Genomic DNA, 25,091 nt, shown 5'->3' with positions numbered 1-25,091 from the left:
ATGAAATACTTAAAAGAAGATGTTGACCTTTTGTCCTATACAAATAAGAGAAATGTAGCTAACTGTTATATTATAGTGCTCAATTACCGCATTAAAGTAATGTTCCAGAAAGTTAAGGAATATTCCAACCTTAACTAAACAGACAGCATAAGTAATATTTTGTGGGAATCAAACCCATGACCTTAGCGTTGCTAGCGCCATGCTCTACACAGTGTGGTCATTATAGCTTTGTTGTAATAGTCACTCACAATGACTGACCGCTGCTGCTGCAAGGGGCAGAAAAAGCAAATCTGATTGAAGTACACACTCAGCACATACCAGCTCTGACATTTAGAAAACACTGGTCAAGACATTTTAGCAGGCAATATACACAATCAGAAAGAACAGAGACCAAAAACTAGTGAGCTGACTATAAGCAGCTTTTTTAGGCATAATTATGCTGCCTTTAAAATAATTTATTTTGATCAAATTGTGAGACAGCATTGCATTTATCCTTAGCAGTGAAAGCAATGGCATAAATATATTACAAGCTTAGTAAAAAAAAATCTGGATGGCAGACAAAGTGAGAGAAATGTCAATTATTAATATAAATCATTTAATATTTAAAATTATTACTAAAAATACTCAAAATTTAGTATTTTACACAATATTTCTGTATGCTAGATACATTAATTTATATTATTTATCACATATTTAGTATAGCAACAAGTTAACAGCAAACTACTGAAATCAATTATGAGACAAATTTACTGTGTGCCTCACATGACCTTTTTACACTAGCATTCAAACGTTTGTGGTCAGTTAGACATTTTTTCTATTATGTTGGCTTGACAAATCGTTAAAAAAGTATTCTCTATATGATATGAATATGGGTAGTATGAATGAAATTCAGATATTGTACATCCACCCTGTTGTTACTGTCACGTGACCCACCAGCGTCAGTTGTATCGCTTCACTTCCATTCAAAATCCCCTCCAGTGGCCTAATGGAATAGTAAAGTGTCCATCGAATGCGCAATTCAGGATCTCGCCGGAAGTAGTAGGTCACCCGGGGACTGCTGTTTTTCGAATATTATGTATTACAGTCTATGATTTGGACATAGGCTATTACTGTTTTGACGTACTGTTTTTAGCATACTATTTAGTAGGGAGCCAATTAATTTCAAACAGCAATAGAGTATGCTGTTTATCGCTAGCAAAGCTTAATGACTATCCAAGGACAACTTAATATTCAACAATATTTTTGACCTGATTGTACTGACTCTGTTGTATAAGAACTGAACTGAGCTGGACGATGACTTTTTTTTTTTTTTTTTTTTTTTGCAGAACTGCTTTATAAATTAAATTAACTAATTTAATGATTGATGATCTTTCCAATGGAACTGAATCAACACTAATCTGACTTCAGCTGAAATCCATAATTTTCCTGTTATCTGCTTTGAAACAATCTGTATTGTATAAAGTGTAAAATAAAGGTGCCTTGACTTGACAAAATGTTAAAACATGCTAGCAATGTGCCAATCATTCTAGCAACATGCTAAAACATGTTAGCAGTGTGTTAACAACATGTTATTAACATGCTAATCAGGCTAGCAACATGCTCATACATGCTAGGAACATGTTAATTAATGCTAACTTCAAAAAACAGCTATTTGAAATCTTTTCAGTTATTTTATTTTACATTATTTACAGAGACATACGCCTAACACATTTTGGCTTGCAGGCCTTCTTCAATGTTGACAAAACATGCTAGCAAAAATGAGAACAATGCTGTGAACATACTAGCAATGTGCTAACAACATGCTAAATTGTTTTAGCAACATGTTAATCATGCTAACAACATGATAGCAAAATGCTAATCATGCTAAAACTTGGTAACAACATGTTAAATCATGTTAGCAACGTGTTACAGCATGCTAGCAAAATGCTTAATCATGTTAGAAACATGTTAGAAAAACATGTGAATCATGCTAACAAAATTATAAAACACTAACTACATGTTAGATCAATGTTAACAACATCTTAAATCATGTTAGAAACATGTTAACAACATGCTAATCATGCTAGCAACATTCTAATTATGCTAGCAACGTGTTAAAAACATGTTAAACATGCTAACAACACGCTAATATATGTTAGACACATGTTATCAAAATGCTAATCATGTTATCAAAATGCTAAAACATGCTAGCAACATGTTAAATAATGCTAACAGCATGTTAATTCATGTTAACAACATGAATGCAACATGTTAATAATGATAACAACATATTAAAACGTTAAATCATGCTATCAACATTTTAAAAAATGCTAGCAACGTGTTCAATAATGCTAGCAACATGTGCGTCCCAATTTGCATACTTGTGCACTATTCTATGATTTTTTTAGTATAAAATAAATAGTGTGAGGTGAGTTGTGTTCCCACAGAAAATTCCAAATGGAAAAGTACACTTTAAATACCCGGATGATGCAGTTAATTAATGGAAAAAACTAAGCGTGGGATGTTGGGCACTTCATGCACTTGACTGTCACAGCTTTATTTAGGCTACGTAGCGGAGGGTGAGGGGCTTTCTGACTGCGACAGTGGATAACTAAATAACTAAATACACGGATGAATACGTGCATAAGTATAGTGATAGTGTATAAGTCAGTGTATAGTGCGTCATTTGGGATCATGCTAACAGCATGCTAAAACATGATAACAATGTGTTAAATCATGCTAGCAACATGTTAATTCATGCTAGCAATGTGCCAATTATCCTACTATGCTAAAAGAGTACTATAAATACTGTTAAAATTGGACTTTCTCTGAGTAAAACCTTCAAACTTCAAGCTTTTCAAAGTAATTTTAAACTTTCAGACCTGGCTTTGTCAAGCCAACATCAAAGTTTGTCATCAAATTTTATTAATCTAATTACTACTTTTATTCAGCCAAGATGCAAACTGTAAAAGTAAAAACATTTATATTTCAAAAGATTTATATTTCAGATAAAAGCTGTTCTTTTAAACTTTATATTCATTAAAGAATCCTGAATAAAAATGTATCACAGTGTCCACAAAAATATTAAGCAGCCCACTGTTTTCAATAAAAATAAAAAATGTACTGTATTTTTGATCAAATAAATGCAGCCATGGTGAACATTAGAGACTTCTTTAAAAAAAAAAAAAATCTTAAAGACTCCAGCTTAAAATGTACTGTGTAGATAACACACTAAGCCACTGCCTTTGTCGAGCACTCCAAATAAGTTTCTTATGAGGTTCCATTTCAGTTAGGATGCTCCCTGTGTAGGCGGCAGACAGCAAGAAGGCTTACTAGGTTTTGGAACAGAACCTAAAAAGTAAGTATAATAGAGGAGACCTTGAAACCTAAAGAAGAGAAGAATAAAAATGTTGACAGCAACTACTCCATGATACAGACTGTTGATCAAAACTGTTTCAGGATGAAAATAACCATATAAATTACCACAATTTTTCTCAAACAGAGAAATTAAATATATTGAAAAGGAGAGTGATGCGTTGTCTTATTTTGATATGACTTCCATACAGTAGACACACAAGTGTTGATGGGTCAACATCGAACACCTGCATTACAGTTTACAAATATATACATATAGGGTGTATATATTTTCACATGATGAACAACAAGAAGGGACTTCAGTTTTGCATTTTAGAGCCACGTGTGAAAATATATCTGATGTCTGTATTCAAGGTTGTCTGCATCTATGATGTTTGATTCTGCCATGGAAAGCATTTTGTCCTACTGAGCATCCAGTGCAGTAGAAATGTAATAAAAACGGTAGGGGTGTTGAAACGAATCGTTGCATCGATCCATCGTGATGCAGACGTGGACGTTACTGCACTGATGCAGTAATAGACTATAATCAATTATAGCCTACTGACGTTTATCTGACGTCATTTGTCACATACGCACTTCGCACAAGCGTAAAATGGTGGAGGGAGGCGAAACACAAAAGCGAGTAATAAAAACTGCACCCACTATTTTAAAATGTACAGCATGTGAGCTTGAGTGTGTGCGTGCGTGAAAGGCTGCGAGTGTGTGTGTGTGTGTGTGTGCGTGCAAATGTGTTGAGCGTTATTGTAACTTAAATACACTTGACAGTTTCATGCGCTTTTAGTATTTACTAGTGTTTGTTCTAAATGGTTCTGTCGTCTGCTGTGTTCAGACTTAAGTTGTGTTTGATGTTTGCTACATTCAGGAAGTGTAGCCTACTTTCTTGGAGCAGATCAAATAAAAAGGGAGTTCATATAGCTGACTGCTTGTATTCATTGACGAAAATGTAGGCATGTGCAGTAATATTGAAAAAGTGAGGATGCAACGCAACGTGATATCGAACCGAATTGAATCGTGAGACAAGTGACGACAAAAACCGTGGAGGTCTGTTGGCTTTGGAACAGAAGGAGAGAGAGACATAGGGAGAGATGGAGCAGTACATACATTGCCTCCACGGGGCGAATGCCTCAGATTATCCTTGGATCCGCACTTTGACTGTACGTGACTGAAGTCCAGCTTCTTGTTTAAAATTTGAATCTAGAAAAATACAAAGATATGTGGCTCTTTTAATGAAGATGGAAACACACACACACACACGCACACACATTCAGACAAGTGGTAGCCGTGCACTGGTGAGACGGGTCAGTAAGAGAGGTAAGATAACAACCCATAAAGATGAACTTGACCCGTCTCTTGGTGCTCACAGCACCTGCAGCCAAAAATCAAATGGGCAATTCCCAGCCATTAAAAGTGAAGCGTTGACAAAGCAACAAAGTTGAGTTGAGGTCAACTTTATGCTAATGTGCAGCAAGTATAACACAATGCGGCTAGTGGAGAGCAATGCCTGTCTACAACCAACCATCAGTGCAGAAACGTGTTGATTTAATCACTGTCAGTGTGAACGCCCCTTAAGGGTTAAACTGCAACTGTACTCATTGTTGACACCGTTTCCAACAGTTAGACACTTATTTTATGCTAATTAATGCAGAATGTCTCTCCATTAAGTGAAGCCATCACACTTAAGGGCTGAATAAATTAACATGGAAGTAGTTCCAGATAAACATTACAAATTAAATTAGCTGTTACATGTAAAACTCTTGCTCTCATGCTAAAGCCTGCAAAAGTCAAATTCACTTCCTGTTGGGGTCCTTATTTGCAAAATTTTCAACAATCCCCAAGAGATCGCACTATTAAACTTGGATATTGTGAGTCACTCTGCAGGACTCACTGACCTGTGACAAAAGAGTATAATAATAGTATTTAAAAAATGTTAGCTTTAATAAAACATGTAAAATAATGGTATTTTACATTTAAAGTTATTACATAATATAACATAATAAAGATATAATGTGTGTGTGTGTGTGTATATATATATATATATATATATATATATGTGTGTGTATAAATGTACATATTACATTATCTTTTATATATTACATATTTAAATAATTACATATTATGATATCTTTATGATGTTATTTTATTTTTATTTATTTTTAATTCTATTTCTTATTTTATTGGTCATGAATTTCATGAATTATGAAATGCTGCATATTTATATTACATACACTGTAAAAAAAAAAAAAATTGTACCTTCCCAACTTAAAATTTTCTAGTGACTGGTCTCATCTAAATTTTTCAATTGGCCCAAGTGAAATTCTGCACATTTAATTTGATCAATTTGCAGAATTTCACTTGAGCCAATTGAAAAATTTAGATCAGTCACTAGAAAAGTTTGAGTTGGGAGGTTAGAAATGTTTTACAGTGTATGCTATTGTATATACGTATTGTACTGCATATATAAACTAATAAGCTAATTATCAAATTAAAGAATAATGAAAATCTAAGTGAAATTGCATCATTAAATTTATTGCATAGTGAAAGAAAATAAGGAGAATATTGGGGCTTTTAATGCCCCTCTCCAATAAAATAGGTGTAAGAACAAGAAATACCTAAGAGGCCAATGAAAATTAATCAGTCAGTGCAACATTATATGTCTATAAAGTCTATAAAGGCTAAATGTACTTTAGTCCATCAAACACCAGACTCATGCGATGACACCTGACTGCTGTAGTCAATGTACAGTGACGGTTTCACAGATCACCTGATGCACAATCCATTTAGCTGTTATTGCAGTGGAACGGAGACTTCAACAATGCACTCACCACCAGGCTGTTGGCTGTTGTAGTAGCATGCTTTTAACTGGCCTCAGCTGTTTTCTAAGACAGTGTTCATTTATTAGGGAATAGGGATTTGGACCTGGGCTGGTTCAGAAAGCAGGACAAAGAGAACAACTGTAGTACTGAAATCTCTTGAACACACACTCTTGCACACATAGCAGTCTACTTAAATACTGTAAACCCGAATGAAGTGCACCAAACACCGGCGCAGAGGGGGTGATGGAGAACAATGCACAGATGATGACCCTTCAGGGAGAGAGACAGCTGGAGCCAGACCCAGAGTCTGTGTTTGGTCTCGAGACATACATGAGTCATGAAAGTTCTTAATACACTCTTCAAGCTATGACAAAGTCAAATGTAGTGAGGTCAACTCTGAGTGATGAAAAGTGCCATGAAACATACATAAACGCAACACACACACACACAAACACACACAAAGAATGTTAAATGGGTCACACGAGTAGTCAGATTTTTGCTTAATCTTATCTCAATCGTGTTTTGAGATCATTTTACATGAAAACATACAGCAACTTTCAGAAGTCAAAACTTCCACCAAAGTTTAGGGCATTTTTTAAAACTAAGCTGCAAACAATTGCTCGTTTTGAACATCCATTTAAGCGATAAAGTTTTCAAAGAAGTCTTAAAGGTCCAGCAAAACAAAAAACTCCACTATCATTATAGATAATAATAATAATAATTCATTACATTTATATAGCGCTTTTCTGGACACTCAAAGCGCTTTACATAGAAGGGGGGGAATCTCCTCAACCACCACCAATGTGCAGCATCCACCTGGATGATGCGACGGCAGCCATATTGCGCCAGAACGCTCACCACACACCAGCTTACTGGTGGAGAGGAGACAGTGATGAAGCCAATCAGTATATGGGGATGATTAGGAGGCCATGATGGACAGAGGCCAAGGGGCAAATTTGGCCAGGATGCCGGGGTTACGCCCCTACTCTTTCGAAAGACATCCTGGGATGATGGACTAGATGGACTTCATACGGTAGGACATTTCTTAAAGATTAGATGATATCTAAATGGGAATGTTACTCTGCAGGATTCACAAACTGGTGACAAAATAGTATAACAAAAGTAAGGTTTTTCTTTACATTTTAACATAATACCGTGTGTAAATTCATGACCAGTCAAAAAAAAAAATCTTTGAGGACAGTAAAATGATTTGTATTAAAAAACAGCAAAAATTATATTTTAACAATGTTTTCTTAAACCATAAGTATTAAAGGCACAGCAGCACATATGTACCATGTATTTCTATAGGTCAGAAAGATGGTGAAATATGATCATGAAGAACTAAATTATGACTTAAACGTACAGTATGTAATTTTTGGCCACCAGGGGTCGCTAATCTCTTCCAATAACAAAGGTGTATTTTGATGACCCAAAGCATCAAGCGGAATTATGGAGTGAATACACTGATGTTTTTAACATGACTGTGGTATGAAGCAGGGCGCGATTGCTAATGAGAGACGTATATCAGCGCCACACGCAACGTGAGTCCCGCGGATATAAAGGAATAAGGACATTTCAATTTCTACCGAACTACACGCAAGTGCTGAATTAATAAGTTACTCGCAGGTCAGTTTATTAGACGAATTAAACTTGAGGTAACGCAGCGCTGTTTCACTTGCTCTAACAGTAACACTATCACACTAACCCGGAATTTGAGTGTGTTGAATGTTGTTAGTTAGGTTGTTTGTTTGCTGTATGAGACTAGCAGTAAGCTACTGTAGATCAACATTAGAATAACATACAGATCATATTCTAACATTTCATAATATTGAACTAAATAACATTGATTAGTTTTATGTAACGTACATTTGCTCACCTGTCTAATAAAGTACATGCAACACTCGCGTATCTGTCAAGTCGAAGTTAGTCGCGGACGTGGAGCTCTCGGCATCTCGAAAGATTTTGATCTTCGTTCAAGTCCTCTTTTTGTCTCAAAGTCTGCTTGCCATGGTCCAAAATGTTTGAACAAAACAACAACAGCGTGAGCGTCCTGCTAGGCATAACCCAGTTGTCCACGTCTGTCGCCATGGTTACTATGGCAGTACGAGCGGAAACCGAGGGTGACGCAGATATGACGCCATTGACTGGCGACTCCTCACCCCTGCTGACATGTCCCGTTTCCTTGGTTAAAATCGCAATTTTCTCACGGTTTACAAATAGTTGGAAACATTGGGGATATTGTAAGTAATCAACTAAACAAAATATAACATTGGCCTAGTGGTTTATGGATATATTTAACTTCAAAAATCCTACATATTGTACCTTTAAGATGACATAAGACCTTAGGATTTAAGAAATGAGGTATGATACAATTTCTACATTTATCAAATCTTCTATACTGTATAAATTATCATCATTAATTATGTTAAAAAATAAAATATTTAATATTGTCTGTTTTAATAAAAGGAGAAAAAAAAACACTGACTTTGTGGGGGGGGGGAATAAAAATAAAATAGGTATGATACAACCTCAGTGGGGATGTTATTAAAACTATATTATTATATTTTTTATTATTATATTATTAAATTAGAAAGTAAACATCACTATTACTTATATTTGTAAAGTAAAACAATTTAGATTTGACCAGACAAGTATCTACATAACTTCGCTCTAGAGCGGATGCATCTTTGCAGCTTTTAGACGAATATTAATCCAATGAAATGTTCTGACATTAAACACGCACATGCTTTCAGAGTTTTCCAGTTTCCGGGTTTTCAGACTGTCCCCGTCTGCTTCAGTGGCCCTCAGTAGACATATTATGTCATTAAGGCACAGACAGGCGCAGTACTTTTATCCAGTCTCACCCTTGGGCAAACACAGACTGGCAGTGGCCGCCACATGCCCGCTCACTCAACCCTGAGAGATTGTGGCTCATGTCACTGTCTCTTAGACCTGTTCTGTGAGTGACTATGCTGGGGAGACACCCGCTGTCATCCAGGGGTGAGGGAGCATTTGGGCCCAGACAGATTCAGGCCGTGGCATAGGTTATACAACACACCCTCCTTAGGGTGTCCTGAGTGGCCTAAAATGAACTCCAATGCCATTTTCAAGTTCACTAAATGATTCATCACTGTAAAGTCTAAAGGGCTCAAAAAGACTAGGGACGAACTTAGAAAGTGACAATGATTTAATTGCTACTTTTCAGTATTATCAGTCATTGCTTAAAAGGCGTAACAATCTACATTTCTGTTGTATTTCATTATTATATGATTATGTAAGTCAAGATTTTTTTCATCAAATTAAGTTTTACATGAATTATCTATTTGATGCAAATGTAGTTTTATCTATTCACTCCCTGGACCTTAAGAGTTAATTCATTTTGGATAAAATTTACTTTTCTTGCTACGGTACTTTTAGCTTTTAAAGGCAATATGAAATCAAATCTGTATTTAGTAAACATCATTGTTAGTCTTTTTTTTTTCTTCTAAATTTTAACTGTTTTGATGAATAAGCATTATAACATTATAAATGGACTTCATTGGGAGAAAAGATTTCAAAATGAAATAAAAATCATATAACCTCAATAGGAATGTTATTAAAATAATTCTTAAAATTATTTTAAAAAATACCATTGTATCCAATCATTTCCCGATCAAGCCCGGTCCAACATTTAATATTATTTCAAATGTAATCATTTAATATCGAGTTGTTTGTCAAAGTTTTCACTTCAAAAGTGCAAGAAAAAACAATGTTGTCCTCATTAAAAACTTTATAATATGTTTCACAATATTATATTTTCACACATCGTTTTCTCAAGAATTGCAATCTAACACATTGTCTCTGAGACATATAAGATAGACAAACTCAATTACTCCAATGTCCTTCCTTATAGTTTATCACTGCAGTCTCCCACCCCAATAACCTCCCAATCTCCCACTCCTCTGGCTGACGAGATCCTTTTCTCTGCACTGCTGCACACTGCCACGGGCCAGACATAAACATGTCACTCCAGCACGCAGCCTACACCCTGCTCATTACAGCGAGCATGCATGAAATGACCTAAAAACACAAGAGTTGTTTATATCAAGAGCCTGTCCCCATCGTCCCAAATGAACTCTTTTCATCCTGGAAAACAAACCTACAAGACCAGAGTGTCCTAGACATAGGAGGAAAACAACCTTGGCGCATGGGTGTATATGCATTCATGTCATGTGTGTATCCTTGAAGTTTCTATAATCCCAAAATGCAACCTAAGGCTATCTAGCATACAATCAAATAATTCCAAAAGTTTTCTGTATTAGAACAGTCTCTCCAGCATTTCTATATGAGATGTTGAAATAGAGAGTAAATAATAATAGATAGTCAGACTCAGTCATAACTTATTATTTAGTACTGGGGCAAAAGCTGATGGTATATGACTGTTAAAAATGTTATATTTTTACATTTAAATATACATATACTTATATAACATAACTTTATATTGTTTTTCTTTATAAAATTACTTATGCAATTAATTGAATCAACTGACAGCCCAAATATTCATTTAATACAGAATAGCACAGTTATGGTCTGGAGACAGGTTCTACGTCCTTATGATCATCTCAAAGTGCAAATGTTGCCGTTTAAAATAAAAGTTATATAATAAATAAATAATATGAGGTACATTTTTGGAACATGATTTGCTCCATGTCATAAGAACAAGTGCTATATTACCTTCCAGTCAGGCAAAGAACCAGTCAATCCAAGACAAGTGAAATGGCCTAACAGCTATAATGTGCAGCCATTAGCATGAACACAGTGAACTGATACATGCGAATGAATGCGAAACACAGTAAAACACACTTTAAATGACAGTGTGCACACAGGGAACAGAATCGACCCCGAAGGAGCATAAAAACAGCAAGAAAGACGGATGGGGAGGGGGACAAAGAGTGGATAGTTGGCTATTAGCCTCAGTTGGGGTGAAATCAGGATGAATTGGGAGCATTTGGACTTGCCTGGCCCCCCTTGGGCTGGTACTTGATGTTGTCAATGGAACCGATCTTGGATCTGACGTTCTTGAGGTCAGGCAGCGGCTGGTTAAGGACGCGCAGCTGTTTGGGTGTAGTCGCCGGAGATTTTGGAGGTGTGCGGATGATGGCCACTTTCTTCTCCTGTGACAGCAGGCTGAGGGATTTGGGGGTGCCCGGAGTGCGGGGGGTTCCCGGAGTACGGCAAGAGTAGCTGGGAGGGGTACCAGGGGTGATGGCCGTGGACCCGGGGGTGCGGGGTGTGGAGGTGCCACTGCGGGCCGAGCGGGACCGAGCAGACTCTGTGCCTGCAGTTGAAACAGAAATGAATTAGCAGTTTAAATGCTAGGATTTAGGAAGTGCAACATTAGCAAATGTATTCTCACATAAATAATACAGTGCAGTCTAAAGTCCACTAGTGAAAATGCTCCTATTTAGCTTTTCCCTAATTTAATACAACAGATATGATACTGAGACCTGTTTTCAGAGAATGTATGTTTAATATAGATACAGTAAGATTAATTTTCAAATTAACCATTTTTATTCAGCAAGGGTGCATAAAACTAATTAACAGTGTCAGTTCTATAAAGTTCTATTTCAAATAAATGCTGTTCTTCTGAAATTTCATCAAAGTATCCTGAAAAAAGTATCATAGTTTCCACAAAAATATTAAGCAGCACAGTTTTTAACATTAATAATATATGGCAATGTTTCTTGAGCTGCAAATAAACATATTAGGATAACTTCTGAAGGATCATGTGATACTGAAGACTGAATACTGAAAATTCAGCATTGCCATCAAAGGAATAAATTACATTTTAATATTTATATTAAAAATATATATGTATTTTAAATTGTATTAATATTTCCCACTTACTGTTTTTACTGTATTTTTGATCAAGTAAATTAGGTTTTCACTTACTATCAATAAACCATTTAAAATCAAGGGAAAGCTGAATTTATGAAAACAAGTCTTAATATCTTATGCAATGTTGCTTCTAAAGTTAATTTTTAGATCTTCTTACTGGAAAAGCAAAATAATACTAGATTAGAAGTCATTTCTTTGCATAGTGGACTTTTTCAGAGTTTGGGTCCCCACATGATGATGACAATGATAGATAATAAATCTTACTATTGATTTTTAAAAGGCATTATGTATAAAAAAATATTTTATGGACTTTAAATGCCACAAACACAAAATGGAAAAGTGTACTCACATGCATAACTGAAAAAAAGTACAAATGAAAAAAAAATCCCTATGTAAAACAGTGCCTATGAAAATTATTCACCTTTTTAAATTATTGTTAGAGCTCCACTTCTGTAACAAAATGTGCTATTGGGGTGAATAACTTTTAAATGACACTGAATTTTTTTATGGTGACTGTATCCTTGCACAGGACAGCAGGTATGAAGGACTGATGATTAACAGGATGAAACAGTAGGGATGGGACTCTATACCTGTCATACTATGAGACCTGCCTGTCCTGCGCTCTGCTTTGACTTCAGTACGGAATGCTACAGGAGCAGGGGAAGAAAGGGTGTGAGTGTATAGAGTATGAGTTAAAGAAAGTCTGTAGATCCTGAAGCAGAGAAGATGTGTCTAAAAAAAGATCCAAACGTCTCCGAAAAGCTTTGAGGAAGCAATACATATTCTTCAGGCAACGCACAAGACTTTAAATTAGTACTTTATTCATCAATTCTTGCAGCGCATACTGGCTTTTTGTGAAATGAAAACCATGCAATAGTAAGAAACTGTCATGTATTCATTTTTATTGTAGTAAGTAATCTGTATAATCAAAATAAGTGATAATTAAGTCTGATCAATATCAGACCGAAGAGCACCCAAATCAAACTCAAAAGGAATTGAGCACGCCATTCATCTTGAATCTAAACAATATCAGATATTATTATATATGGGGGTTGTACGTGTATTAAAGAAATAAAGATGCATATTGCTCAACTGCAGGTTATTTTTACTTTTATATGCCACATTACTCTGGCTTTAGAAGTGTTGCGTTAGATGTCAGGATGTGCATTAAACAACTGGGTTTGCTTAAACAAAAAAAAATATGCGTTGTCATCACTTTATAATGAATTTAATTATTATAACAATACTGCTTAACAGATCATTGAAACCGCAGAACTCTCCAATATCCTCATTAGAATCTGCAAGTCTAAAGAACCTAGAAGAGTGGTTGCTTGTTTTGCATTGTCATGGTAATTTGTATCATACCATTCAAGCAAAAGGGGGAAAAGGGAAAGAAACTGAGAGGAAAATATAGAGATAGAAACAATAAAAACAGTGATTCCAACTGTGATGCCTCTTACATGTGGGCCTGCGTGGTGCTGTGGACCCAGAACTGGTAATGGAAGTGGAACTCTCCTCGTGCTCAGCCATGTGTGAGCGACGGGTTAGTATGGATGCTGGACGTGGCAGGGATGACCTCTTCTCTGGGCTCCGAGAACCACCATCCTGAGGACAGAATCATTAATCCTGTTGGAATCATGGGGAACTTAAAACAATAGTGCATGCAAAACAAAAGTTTAACAAATTCTAGGATGCTGTTTTCTCTGGAAAGTTACAAGTTTCTAATATTGTGCAGAAGCAAATAGTCATTTGAACCATCTCGCTCCCTGCTTACCTTTACAACATATATATTTAGCGATACTTGTGGGCCCGCTGAAGAAGGACGGGGCTCATAAAGGTCTGCCTCGACCAACGGGCTCCTTTTATTGGAGGAGCTGGCGGAGTTCGGCCGGGCCGGCAACAAAGCCTCTGCCCGAATTTTAGAGGTAGGGATCTTTGTTAGTGTTGTGGGATTGGAGGTCTATGATGAGAGGAACACGGACAGATGAGCGATTCATGCATGGTGAAAATGAAACCAAAAACATGAAATAAAAGTCAGCATGAAAGAATGTTTACACAAAGGAAATGAACAACATCTGACCACACATTTGGGGAAAACAAGGGCATTAAATTCTGGGCAGAATGCATAACCACTCGGGCAATAAAAAATGAGCAAGCACAAAAAAAAAAAAAAGAAGAAAACGTGTTGAGTTTCACTGAATGTAGTGTTAGTACATGGGCCATTAAACTGCTTCAGGGGGCACAATGTATCACTTTAAGGTGAAGGAAATAAGGAGGAAAGGTCATGCAAACTTGTAAAACAAACACAATGCAGAAATGAGATGTGATGTACAGACAATACAAAGAGTGGAAACCAAGGGACTGCGTAGAGGCTCAAAATGCAGCTCTGTCACATTCTGCTAACTCTGTTTAAAAGCAGTGTGCACTATTCATAATTGAATTTAGAATACTTAAATTCCATATATATTATGTATATGTACAAACTACAAAATTACAAACAAACTACAAAATTAAAAAGAAGACCTTTGGTATGTTTGTGTAAAATTTTATATTTAAAATATAATATTATATTTATGAGTACTTGAGCGGATCCCTAGTATACAGACTCGACTATTTATCGACAGCCTGTTAAGCGAATTTTACATTAGAATTGGGGACATTATATTTGTATAAAATTGAAATCTGATATGGTTCTTACAGACACCCGATCTCTGGAGTGCCTGGCCACACTGAAGGGCAGTCGGCCATCTGCAGACACTGCAGAGAGAAAGAGAAAAAGAGAGATTGACAATGATAAAGAGAAATATTGTTTCCATGGCCTTAGAGATATATCCTCTCTAATGAAAATAGAGCGTATTGAACATTACACACAAGCAAACACACTGCAAATGTAATCTTGAATTCAAAAGCAGCCACATGTACATGACATTTTTAAAAGCTTTTTTATACTTATTTTATTATTTATCATAGAGCTGAAGTGTGTAATATCACAGGTTTGATTGATCAAACAGATAGTGCTGCCCTAAACTCACGCCATTGGTCGAGTCAATGTTGTGGTGTGGGCTGGTCAACTAATAGATCAATGTCCTGAAAGCGCCACAGAACCAAAGTGTTTAACTTTTCAAGCAAATCAACCAACAAATGGCTTGTAGTTCTCTCTGAAAATTAACTGAGATTTATTTTTTAAATGCTCAAGCCAAAGTATTTTTAATTGGGCTATTTAGGATCAAATATGAAATGGATTGTTACTCACAACTGAATATTTTGTAGCTACTGGAAAGCTCTGCTCTGAAACAACTTGGCACAGCATAACAGAGAATTTGAAAATGAACTGTATTTTATAAGAGGCTTTTCAGTAAAGTCTAATTGGGGAATTGCAGCAATGTATCAGATGTCTACCATGAATTCAAGCACAATTCCCAGAAAGCTAACAGTGGAACTTCATTATGGCACAGTAAGTTCCTTTCCTCCAGAGAGATGGAGGCCATTTCTTTTAACCAAGCGCCTAGAACTCACTCAAACCACCAGTTGCCTGGAGACCAATGCAACGCACAACATTCAATAAGCAGCATCGCTTTGAAAAGAAAACAAAGTGTGAACAAGCATGTACAACTGAGAGAACACGTGCAGACAACAAAATGAAAGGTCAAACTATAAGAAAATTAATACATTATAAACAAAACAATTGAATAAAACACCAGTGAGCCTCATTACAAACACTGCATGAACATAAAACGTATGTAACTAAAACAATCGGTTATATAAAATACATGAAAAGAAAAACAAATAAAACAATAGACAAGCATCACTCTTAAAACAACATGCCAATGCCCATGTTTGCCAGCCACATTGCAAAACAGCTCCTTGTGACAGAGATCACCTGTGGGTTTCCGTTTAACACACGCGTGATGTTGAGTAGGTCTAGGGTGCCTTACGGTAGCCTTTAAAACACTCTTCCGGGAAGGAGAGCACGTCTGAATATCAGATTTTTTTGTGAACTCAGCCTTCTTAATCAGAGCTACAAGAGGGAGACAAAGAATCAGGGACAGTCACAGCAGCAGTGCGATTCAGGACAATAGGAGATACAGTCACTCCCCTTAAAAGATCAATTAATCTTTTATTAAAATAATTATTCAACATAGATGTCATGGGGCGGGGGGGGGGGGGAGAAAACATGATTGGATGAAGCATGATAAATTAATTTATTTTAATAAAAATGTAATTCAAGAAGATTGCTTTCACTTTATAAGTAAAAAAAAAAAAAACTTAATACAAAATGCAACATTTGATACATGACATCAATCCAAAGTGGAAATAAACAAAGATTTAAGTATTTAATTTGTTTAAATAAAAGTAAAAAAAAATTAAAACATGTGGAGGGCTATAGAAAATGCCCATCATAATGGAAAAAATAAATACAGGATATACATAATAAACAATGTCACTCCAGCAACAAAAACCTTTTTTCTTCTTTAGCTCATCTTTCTGGATGGGTACCGGCTCCTTGCGAATAGGTTTACGTTCAGGGGTGGTGATTCGTCCTTTTGCCCTGCCACCTTTAGCCCTCTGTTTGATTGGTTTCTCTGTGGGAGGTTTCTTGACAGGGCTCATCACTCTGGGTAGAGGCTCAATGTTCTCCGTAGCCATGCTCTTATCATCATCTACAGAGTACATAAAGTGAAACAGGCAAGCTACTCTTATACCAGGGTGTAAACATGCATTTACTTGAAATTCAACATGGCTCTCACATACAAATTGTATTGCTGTATACTGGCAAGCCAGTTAATTTACGCTCTCACAGAAATAATAAAATGACAAATTGTATTGCTGTATATTGGGAAGCCAGTTAATTTACGACCGTTTCAAACTACCTAAAAAGATAGACAACAAGTTAACAATTCTGAAAGATTCTGTCATTTGCTGAGCAAATTTTAATGCAAAACAGATATTAAAATCACACCTTGAGTGTCCACCCAGGAGCTGTCTAAGATGGAGTCATCAATGGTAGTTTCATCTTTGTAGTCGTCGTAGCTTTGAGTTGGGGCCTCACTCTCTGGCACTTCTATCTCTTTAGCTGGACATACAGAAGGCTCAATAGGCTCTGGAACATCTACAACTTCCTCTAATCTGGGAGCCTCCATCTCTACTTCCTGTGCCATTTCCACAGACTCCTCCTCCTCTTCCTCCTCTTGGAGGAGCTTTGGATGTTCTTCTTCAGAGGGAGCTGAGAAACGTACACTGTGTCCAGAGACTTCGCTCTCATCGATGGTCTGCACCACCGTGATAAAATCATCTTCTACTGTCACTATTGACTCAATTGCAGCTCGAGACTCAACAGTGTCTTCTGCAGCTTTGGCCCCATCCAAGACTTCCTCATCTTCCACTTCTTCTTTCTCGACCACTTTAACCTCCTCTTTTTCGACTACAACCTCAATTGGCTCAGTTTTATCAACCACTGGCTTCTCATCCAAGTTTAGAGCTGGCTTTGGTTCTGGCATAACCTCTTCAGGCTCCTTAGCAAGCTCAACCTCTTCCTCTACTTCTTGTGTCATTATGGTGTCAACAGAACCCTCATCTGTCTTTGAAGGAGCTGGCTGGGGTTTCTCCTCAGCAACTTTCTCTTTGAGGAGCTCCACTGAGTCCTTCTGCTTTACCTCCTGCTCAGAAGGTCTTTCCTCTCTAAAATATTTCTCAAAAGAGCCAACTGGAGATAATCTATTAGGATCTGTTTTTAGAGCCTCTTTCTTACCCGGTGATCTAGGTTTTTCAAACTCACCAACATGCATTTTCTCCTCATCGGTGGCACTTTCTATAGAAGATGCTGGAGATGGTCTAATGGGCCGAGCAATTCTGTCCTTTGCAGCTCCGGTGAGCTGGTATGCATCCTCTGCATCCACCTCCTCATAGGCTTCCTGGTGCACAAGGTCTGGTTTATTCTTCACCTTCTCCCTGAGTTCCTGGAGTTCCCGTTCCTCCTCTACACTCAGAGGCCGGTCCTCCATCTCCAATTTGCGAATTTGCCTCTCATAGTCAGCAATTTCAGCTTCGGTTTCAGCTGCAAGATTAGTACCTGCATCAAAATCAGACTTTGGTTCCTCAAGAGTAACCGTCACTTTTGGTGTGATAAATGTTTCAGCTTGTTTGTCTAACTGTCCTTTCTCATTATCAGGTAAAGTTGGACTCTTGATTTCTTCCAAAGGTTCAGTCTCCAAAAGATCAGACTCATCTTGCTTAGACTCTGTAGAAGGTTTTTCAGAAGGTGCACTTTCATTTTCAAAGGGATCTTCATTCCTTGATTTTTCTTTTGCTGGTTCTGCCTGTGGTGAAACAACCTCTGTTGCTTTCAGATCTTCAGTCGATAGACACTCCTGTTTTCCAAATGCATCAAGACCAGTTTCTTTTTCCTCTGATATCCCTGTTTTGAAGATTTGAGGAGAACAGTCCATTGGACTGTGCACATCTGCAGGGGATGGCATGGGACCAGAGTATTCACTAAAGACACAATATCCTTGCTCCTCTAGCTGCATTTCTCTCTTTGTAACCATCTTGCCCTGGTCACCTTTGAACAAATGTGCTAATGAATCACTCACCATAGAAGACATGTCCATTGGGACAGACTTCCTCCTCATAATATCTGGTTCTGTGTTGTCAGACGTCAACCTTGATCGGGTACCTGCCAGGTCCAGCATTTCAGGCAGGTCTGGGGCCATGACGGTGCCGTTTTTATAACAGCATTTGGCTTGGACAGGTGATTCTGGAGACTCTGTCTGTGGACTTGTCTTTACATCAGTGATTGTTGCTTGGGGAGGTGAAGATGATGGAGTTGTGACAGAGGCAGTTGTCTCCAAGATCAGTGGCGGAAACTGAGGGATATTCTCCACTGAGGGAGTTGTGACAGGAAGGTAATCGGCAGATTCGTCAAGGCTCCCACTAGTATGAGACATGATGTCGGTGGCCAATGGAGAGAAGTTTCTGGGACTTCCTTGGGCATCGCCATGATTCACTGCCCCAATGGAGATATTCAAAGAGTAACTTCGTTGATCTAGAGCCAGTTTTCCAGGAGACAGTCTGCAGTCATCTCTTCTCTCTGCTGGTGAAGTGGTGTGTAGTGTGTCTGCGCTACTTTTTGGAAGATCTGGCTGGACTTCCAAAGAGTGTGTTTGAGCCAAAGTGCTGTAGCTGATTTCGGGAAGTGGCAGGTTACCAATAGAGTCCTTTTGTTCTTCTGATGTAGTACTCAGCTCATAATACCCTTCTCCTTGAGACCCAGCAGCATCCGTCTTAATTGTAGTGGTCTCAAAATAAGCAGACATGCCAGATTTGTCCTTCATGTCCCCCTCTGTTGCTGTTTTTTCTATTTGTTTGTCTTGAATCTGCTCTGGTTTGACCTCATGGATATTGCCGGAGTCACCTGCTTCGGTTGAAGGCTGTTTCACAGCACCACTTTGTACAACAGGCTTTTCAGTTGGATCTTTGGCATGACCCTGGTAACTTGGAGGCACTTCAAAATCCTCCATGGGGCATGTTCGAGCAAAGGGGCTTTCTGGCATATCTATGTCTCTGGCAAGGCTCTGGTAAGATGGGAGTTCATCATCTAGATGCATTGCGGAATCAGTGAAGTCCATGCCAATGGGATCTGTCCTCTCGCTTTCTGGCCGCTCTGCTTCCATCTTCACAGCTGAAAGCAAATCTCAAGTAGTCTGCATTGTATTGCATTATTAATAATTCAAAGTACAAGTTTGCCAGGCCAACCACCACACAGACAGCCAAAGCTCTTGGTAAAAAGAACTTCCATTTTCAAATAGCAGCAGCCGATGATACACACATACCAATTCAGTGATGGAGTGATGGCATGGATATGACAGGATCAGCATGCAAACCCAGAACATTTAATGTTGCGTGGATGAGGTCCAGAAAATGAGGATGAAATATCCAAGGAGGTGGTCCAAACACGATACTGACGTCAGTACACCAGCAGCAAGATGGAATAGCTGATCTTAAAACTTCTGCCAAATACATATTCAGAGATTATGGAAAATGACTTGTGGGTCTGATTTTCAGAAGATAATACAATATTGGTGAAATCTAAAAGACAACAATGTGCAAGGTACTGTTTAATGAGGCTCATTTTAAGCACTAAATGGGTATAAATTACAATTATACATGTGGCTGACTGTAATTGTCTTAAAATACCACTCATGAAATAAAACATAGTTTTTCATTATTCAGAATTGTTCTACATTTCCTATTATGTTAACCATGTGAAATGACAATGATCATTTGAAGAAAAAAGCAAAATGAAAATTAACAAATAAAATTTGAATCAACAAGCTTGGCTTTTCAAATGCCTTTGAAAATAAAGCATAACACAATATCACAATGTCACAAAAACAGGATTCTCATAGAATCCCACATGTAAAAACAGGTGTTTTGTTGGCGCATGCAGCAAAAATCACCCACAAACTGGCAATGTAGCTGGCAAATAAAAATTAACTGAGCAATGGAAAACAATGAGAGAGGTCGACCTGGCAGCAGTAGCATCAATAGAGAAATAAGCAGAAAGTTCAGAAAAAGCTTCATCAGATAGCTAGCAGATGGCAGCTGCTCTGGGAAAAGCAATTTAGTAGAAAGACATTGACAGACAAACACACAACTCTGGCCACAGAAGCTGGTCACCATCAAGCCTGTGTTGCCTTGCAGCATCAGCAGATAGAGGAGATATTTGAGCCATCCACCCACATTCCCTTAGAAAGCTCTCACGATGCTTTCGCTTAGCTTTTTTTTGTGAAGGGAGAGAGAAACATGCAGGTTGTGAGAAGGATGGACACACCTTCCGCAAGGCTTTCTTGCCCTCCTGCCTCCTCAGATCTCCCATTAGGGGCCTCGTCAGCAGCAGTAGCTGCCTGGGTGTGAACCACAGCCTCGGCCTGCAGGCCGGGCAGAGCCTGGGCCTCGCCTATGACCTCTGCCCGCTCTAGGAGCTCAGATGGGGATTCCTGCTCAGGCTCCTCCCCACTCCACTGCTCCTCCTCATCCTCCTCTTCCTCTAGAGCTGCTGCTGTTGCTGCGGCTTCTGAAGTCTCCTCCTCTTCCTCCTCCGCAGCTGAGAGACTCTCTATGGTCTCCTCTTCTTCATAAAGAGGGAGACAAGTGGAAACATCAAGACTATAGACAACACAGACTTGGGTTACTTAAAAGGTGGGACACTTTCAGCTCTATCAGTTATGCCATGACTTTTGCCGTATGTATGGGTGTTTTCTCTGACCTTGAGTATAAGTGGTAGCAGATAAAATAAGAAGATGAATATGCAATCTAATTCTGCACATAATGTTTTAGAATTTTATATATTAGCAATTTAATGTGACACTGTTTTGTGATGGAAAATCAGATAAGACCGAAATAACAGAGGTAACTGATTATTTTCTCACAATTTCAAAGAACCATTTTTAATAATGCATTTGACTAAAAAATCAGTTCAGATCACTCCGCTTGTCTGTGTTTGCAGTGTTTCAGACAGGCTGTGCTTTGCTCTGTAACATGCATCAGTTGATTTTACTTTGGCCAGATTTGAATTATTTTCCAATAAAAAGAGACACAATGCTGATCATATTGTGTATAAAATGATTTTCTTTTTATAGCCAATAATATCATGGTGATATTCAGCAGAAAATCCAGATTATTAATTTCCAAATATGTACCTCTCAGTTACATTATCAATGCTCTTTTCAAAAGTTTATGACAAATACTCTATATCAGCTCCTTCATTTGTTCAAATTTATTCTTGAACATGAAACATTACTTGCACACAACACACTAGCACACAACGCTGTGTGCATCTGCATTGTCTCTCACAACTGAGACCCAACAAAACCCACAGCACCATAATAATGCCGGTCAGGGAGCTATTGAGATGTCAGAATGAATGTGAAACCGGAGATGCAGAATTTTTGCTCAGAACAAAGCTTATGTATGATGTAGTTCAGAGAGAGAGAGAGAGAGAGAGAGAGAGAAAGGGAGATAAGAAACTGCAACAGTCTCTGCTGAGAGCCAGGCTAGATATGGTGACGAAGACCATACCAGGTCACATCTCAGCAGGATGCTGCAGTGGAAGGAGAGAGAGAGAGAGAGAGAGAGAGAGAGAGAGAGAGAGAGAGAGAGAGAGAGAGAGAGAGAGAGAGAGAGAGAGAGAGAGAGAGAGAGAGAGAGAGAGAGAGAGAGAGAGAGAGAGAGAGAGAGAGAGAGAGAGAGAGAGAGAGAGAGAGAGAGAGAGAGAAAGAGAGAGAGAGGTGGACAAATTGGCAGCAACTCAATGTCAAATGTAGAAAGTTCTAAGGGATTTAATGATTCTAATTCTACTTAATGCATTATTTTAGTTCTTTTGAGTAAGCAACACAACCTTAAACTCAGACTCAAAAAAGTGTTATTATTGTTAACTAAAGTAAATATTAATAAAAATAAAATACCTTTATAAAAAAATTATAAGATTAATTATTTCAACTTAAAAAACTAGAAATGTTGCCTTCACGACTAACTGAAATACATTAAAGTATCAAAGTTACTAAACTTAAAACTGATATAAACTAAAATGAAAGCTAAATAATAATAAAAATGTCTAAAGCACGTAAAAAAAAAAAAAAAAAAAGCTAATTAAAAATTGTTAAAGTGTTTATTTATTTGAATTCACTTTCAAAATATAAAAGTTCATTCAAATGAGTAAATATTATAATAGTATATAAATAATACTAAAACAACACTGCTTTAATGTTGTCATACGAGTCAGTTATCTCACAAACAATACACATTACTCATGAACAGTTCTCAGTTAATTTCGAATTGGACATGAATAAGAACTTTTGACCAATTCATTAAAAAGATTTGCTTTCGTTGCACTGGTTGCAATAGAGTTGTGTGTTATCAGTTTATTGTCTTCAGTTATTTTGCAAACAGTCTTTCTATTATAAAATGTGATTCAGATTGCAAGCTTGCAGCTTATAAAACGAAGCAATAAGAAACCATGAAAAACAGCTGAAGATCCTTTGGTTGCAATATTGTCTAAGTTCTTGGCTCATGAAAAAAGGGGTCATGAATTGAGAAATCAAAATTTCCTTGATCTTTTAACATATGAGGTCATTGTACTATAGTTAGTCACAAAAAAAGCTTTTATTGAATCCAAGCTCAGAAAACTTCTCGTTTGGAATTTTGTCACATTATGATGTAATAGTGCGGCGAAAGACCAACCTCTGTAGAATCAAATCAACGCCTACTTCTACATCATTGTGTCTTTGGCCCCGATGAGAAGATATCACTGGACTAAAATAACCTTACCTATCAAAGGATCCTAATTCTAGGAAAGTGGTCATTTATTTTCAACTATGTGAATGGCTCAGCATTATTTCATATCCAAGAAGTTAGCCAATAACTGCAGTGGCCGATTACACTTCTCACAGTAGACACGCCCCTTTCAACAGAGCTTTCAAATCAGAGGGCTAAAATCAGGGTAGAAAATGGTCTTTTATTTCTATATTATGACCATTTTTTATGTAAAAATCATACTAACATTATAGTAAGTGCACCACAGGAAACATTTTAAAATAATAATCCAAAAAATTCAGTTCATGGCTCCTTTAAATTGTAAACACAACCCACACTGAGTCATTTTGGCGCTGAAAGCGATTAACCCTTCTTCACTGATGCAATAAGGTCAGAGATGCTTGTGTGTGTGGGCCACCATTTGAAGAGCTGAAAGTCATCCTGTGATCTACAGCATGTGTACATCAGCAGGTTGGAGAAATGTGAGGGGCCTGTTGAGACGCATGGGTACGTTTTTGGGCCTGATGAGGGACAATCAAAAATACAAATGGACAGACAGGCTAACATACGGGCGGACAGATGCGGAGACAAGAAGACGGCAAACAGGCAAAGGAGAAAATGTGCACAGCATGCACAAATGTCCTGCTGATGCTGCAAGTCATTTGGATTTCATTTTCAGAGTCAGTGATTTTCCTCCTTTAACTGAGCACTACATGTATAGCAGCAGGGATTTTGCCTAAAAACACAAACGTTCCTGCCTTTTTACTGCACGGCACAAAAGTTGCAGAAAATCCGAATGACTTGCAATGAACGAGGTACAAAAACAGATACCACCCCCACACGACACGCTTCGGTCAGAGTAGGCACGACACAACAGAGACAAAAGACAGGAAGAGGCGGACCAGAAAGAGAGAGCGAAAAGCAAGAGAGAGAGAGAGAGAGAGGTGTTGATGCTGAGCTGAAGAAAGAAGTGGAAGGAAAGAGAGAGGAAAAGGAGGAAGAAGGAGAAGGAGGGGAGGAGAGAATGGCAGAGAGGAACCATGCGAGGTTCACCTTCGATCTGTCTAAACGCGGCGGCCTGCCCTGGGGGGCGAGAGCCAGAGCGCGTCCACTCTGGGCTGAATAAAGGGTGCTCATAGTATTCCTCGTCAGAGTGGTAGGGGTCATCCTCAGGCACAGACACTGAGATGGAGGGGGCGAGGAACTTGCACCTCTCGCGAGAATTTTGGAAGCGGCGGAGAGGACCTGCTTCCTCCTCATCCCCTACATCTACAAATAGACACAAGGAAAAGAACTGCAGGGAAATCTGGACAAAGAGACAGAGACAAAGAGACAGAGAGGAAAAGGAAAGGAAGATAGAAAAGGTGTAGCAAGTAAGGGAGGGAAAAAGGAACAAGTGAAAGAGAGAAAGTAAAAAGAAGGCAAATCAGAATATGCAAAAATTGAAGGGGAAGGGAGGAGATAAGAGAGAGAGAGAGAGAGAGAGAGAGAGAGAGAGAGAGAGAGAGAGAGAGAGAGAGAGAGAGAGAGAGAGAGAGAGAGAGAGAGAGAGAGAGAGAGAGAGAGAGAGAGAGAGAGAGAGAGAAAGAGAGAGAGAAAATAAGGGGAAAGAGAGCTAAAAAAAGTGAGAAATAAAACGAGAAAGGAGTATGTGTAATGTGTACGGAAAAGAGAAAGACACACACAACACAAACACAAACACAGACACACAGTGTCGAGAAACACAAAGTGTGACCG

At 38.0% G+C, this 25,091-nt stretch overlaps 1 protein-coding gene across 16 annotated transcripts in view; it reads right to left on the bottom strand.

Moving 5' to 3' along the window:
• Positions 1-25,091, bottom strand: part of map2 (microtubule-associated protein 2) — a 125,860-nt gene that overhangs the window by 2,381 nt on the left and 98,388 nt on the right. For 3 of the 16 annotated variants that reach the window (XM_056263204.1, XM_056263208.1, XM_056263209.1), the window contains 11 exons: positions 24,408-24,623; positions 20,875-21,174; positions 17,005-19,722; positions 16,505-16,705; positions 15,925-16,062; positions 14,749-14,801; positions 13,819-14,004; positions 13,505-13,649; positions 12,635-12,691; positions 11,165-11,484; positions 4,456-4,548 (listed from right to left, as the gene is read on the bottom strand). In XM_056263204.1, coding sequence (XP_056119179.1) covers positions 4,456-4,548; positions 11,165-11,484; positions 12,635-12,691; positions 13,505-13,649; positions 13,819-14,004; positions 14,749-14,801; positions 15,925-16,062; positions 16,505-16,705; positions 17,005-19,722; positions 20,875-21,174; positions 24,408-24,623 — 4,427 coding nt within the window. Of the gene's footprint in view, positions 1-4,455; positions 4,549-11,164; positions 11,485-12,634; positions 12,692-13,504; positions 13,650-13,818; positions 14,005-14,748; positions 14,802-15,924; positions 16,063-16,504; positions 16,706-17,004; positions 19,723-19,873; positions 20,014-20,874; positions 21,175-24,407; positions 24,624-25,091 lie in introns of those variants that run through there. The other 13 variants (XM_056263212.1, XM_056263215.1, XM_056263213.1 and 10 more) reach the window with 10 other exon arrangements.

This window comes from Rhinichthys klamathensis, unplaced genomic scaffold, assembly GCF_029890125.1.
Source record: "Rhinichthys klamathensis goyatoka isolate OS25496 unplaced genomic scaffold, OSU_Roscu_1.1 h1tg000201l_1, whole genome shotgun sequence".
Classification (NCBI taxonomy): domain Eukaryota; kingdom Metazoa; phylum Chordata; class Actinopteri; order Cypriniformes; family Leuciscidae; genus Rhinichthys; species Rhinichthys klamathensis.
Note: the sequence above shows the minus strand (reverse complement) of the source record. Positions and strands in the feature narration are given on the sequence as shown.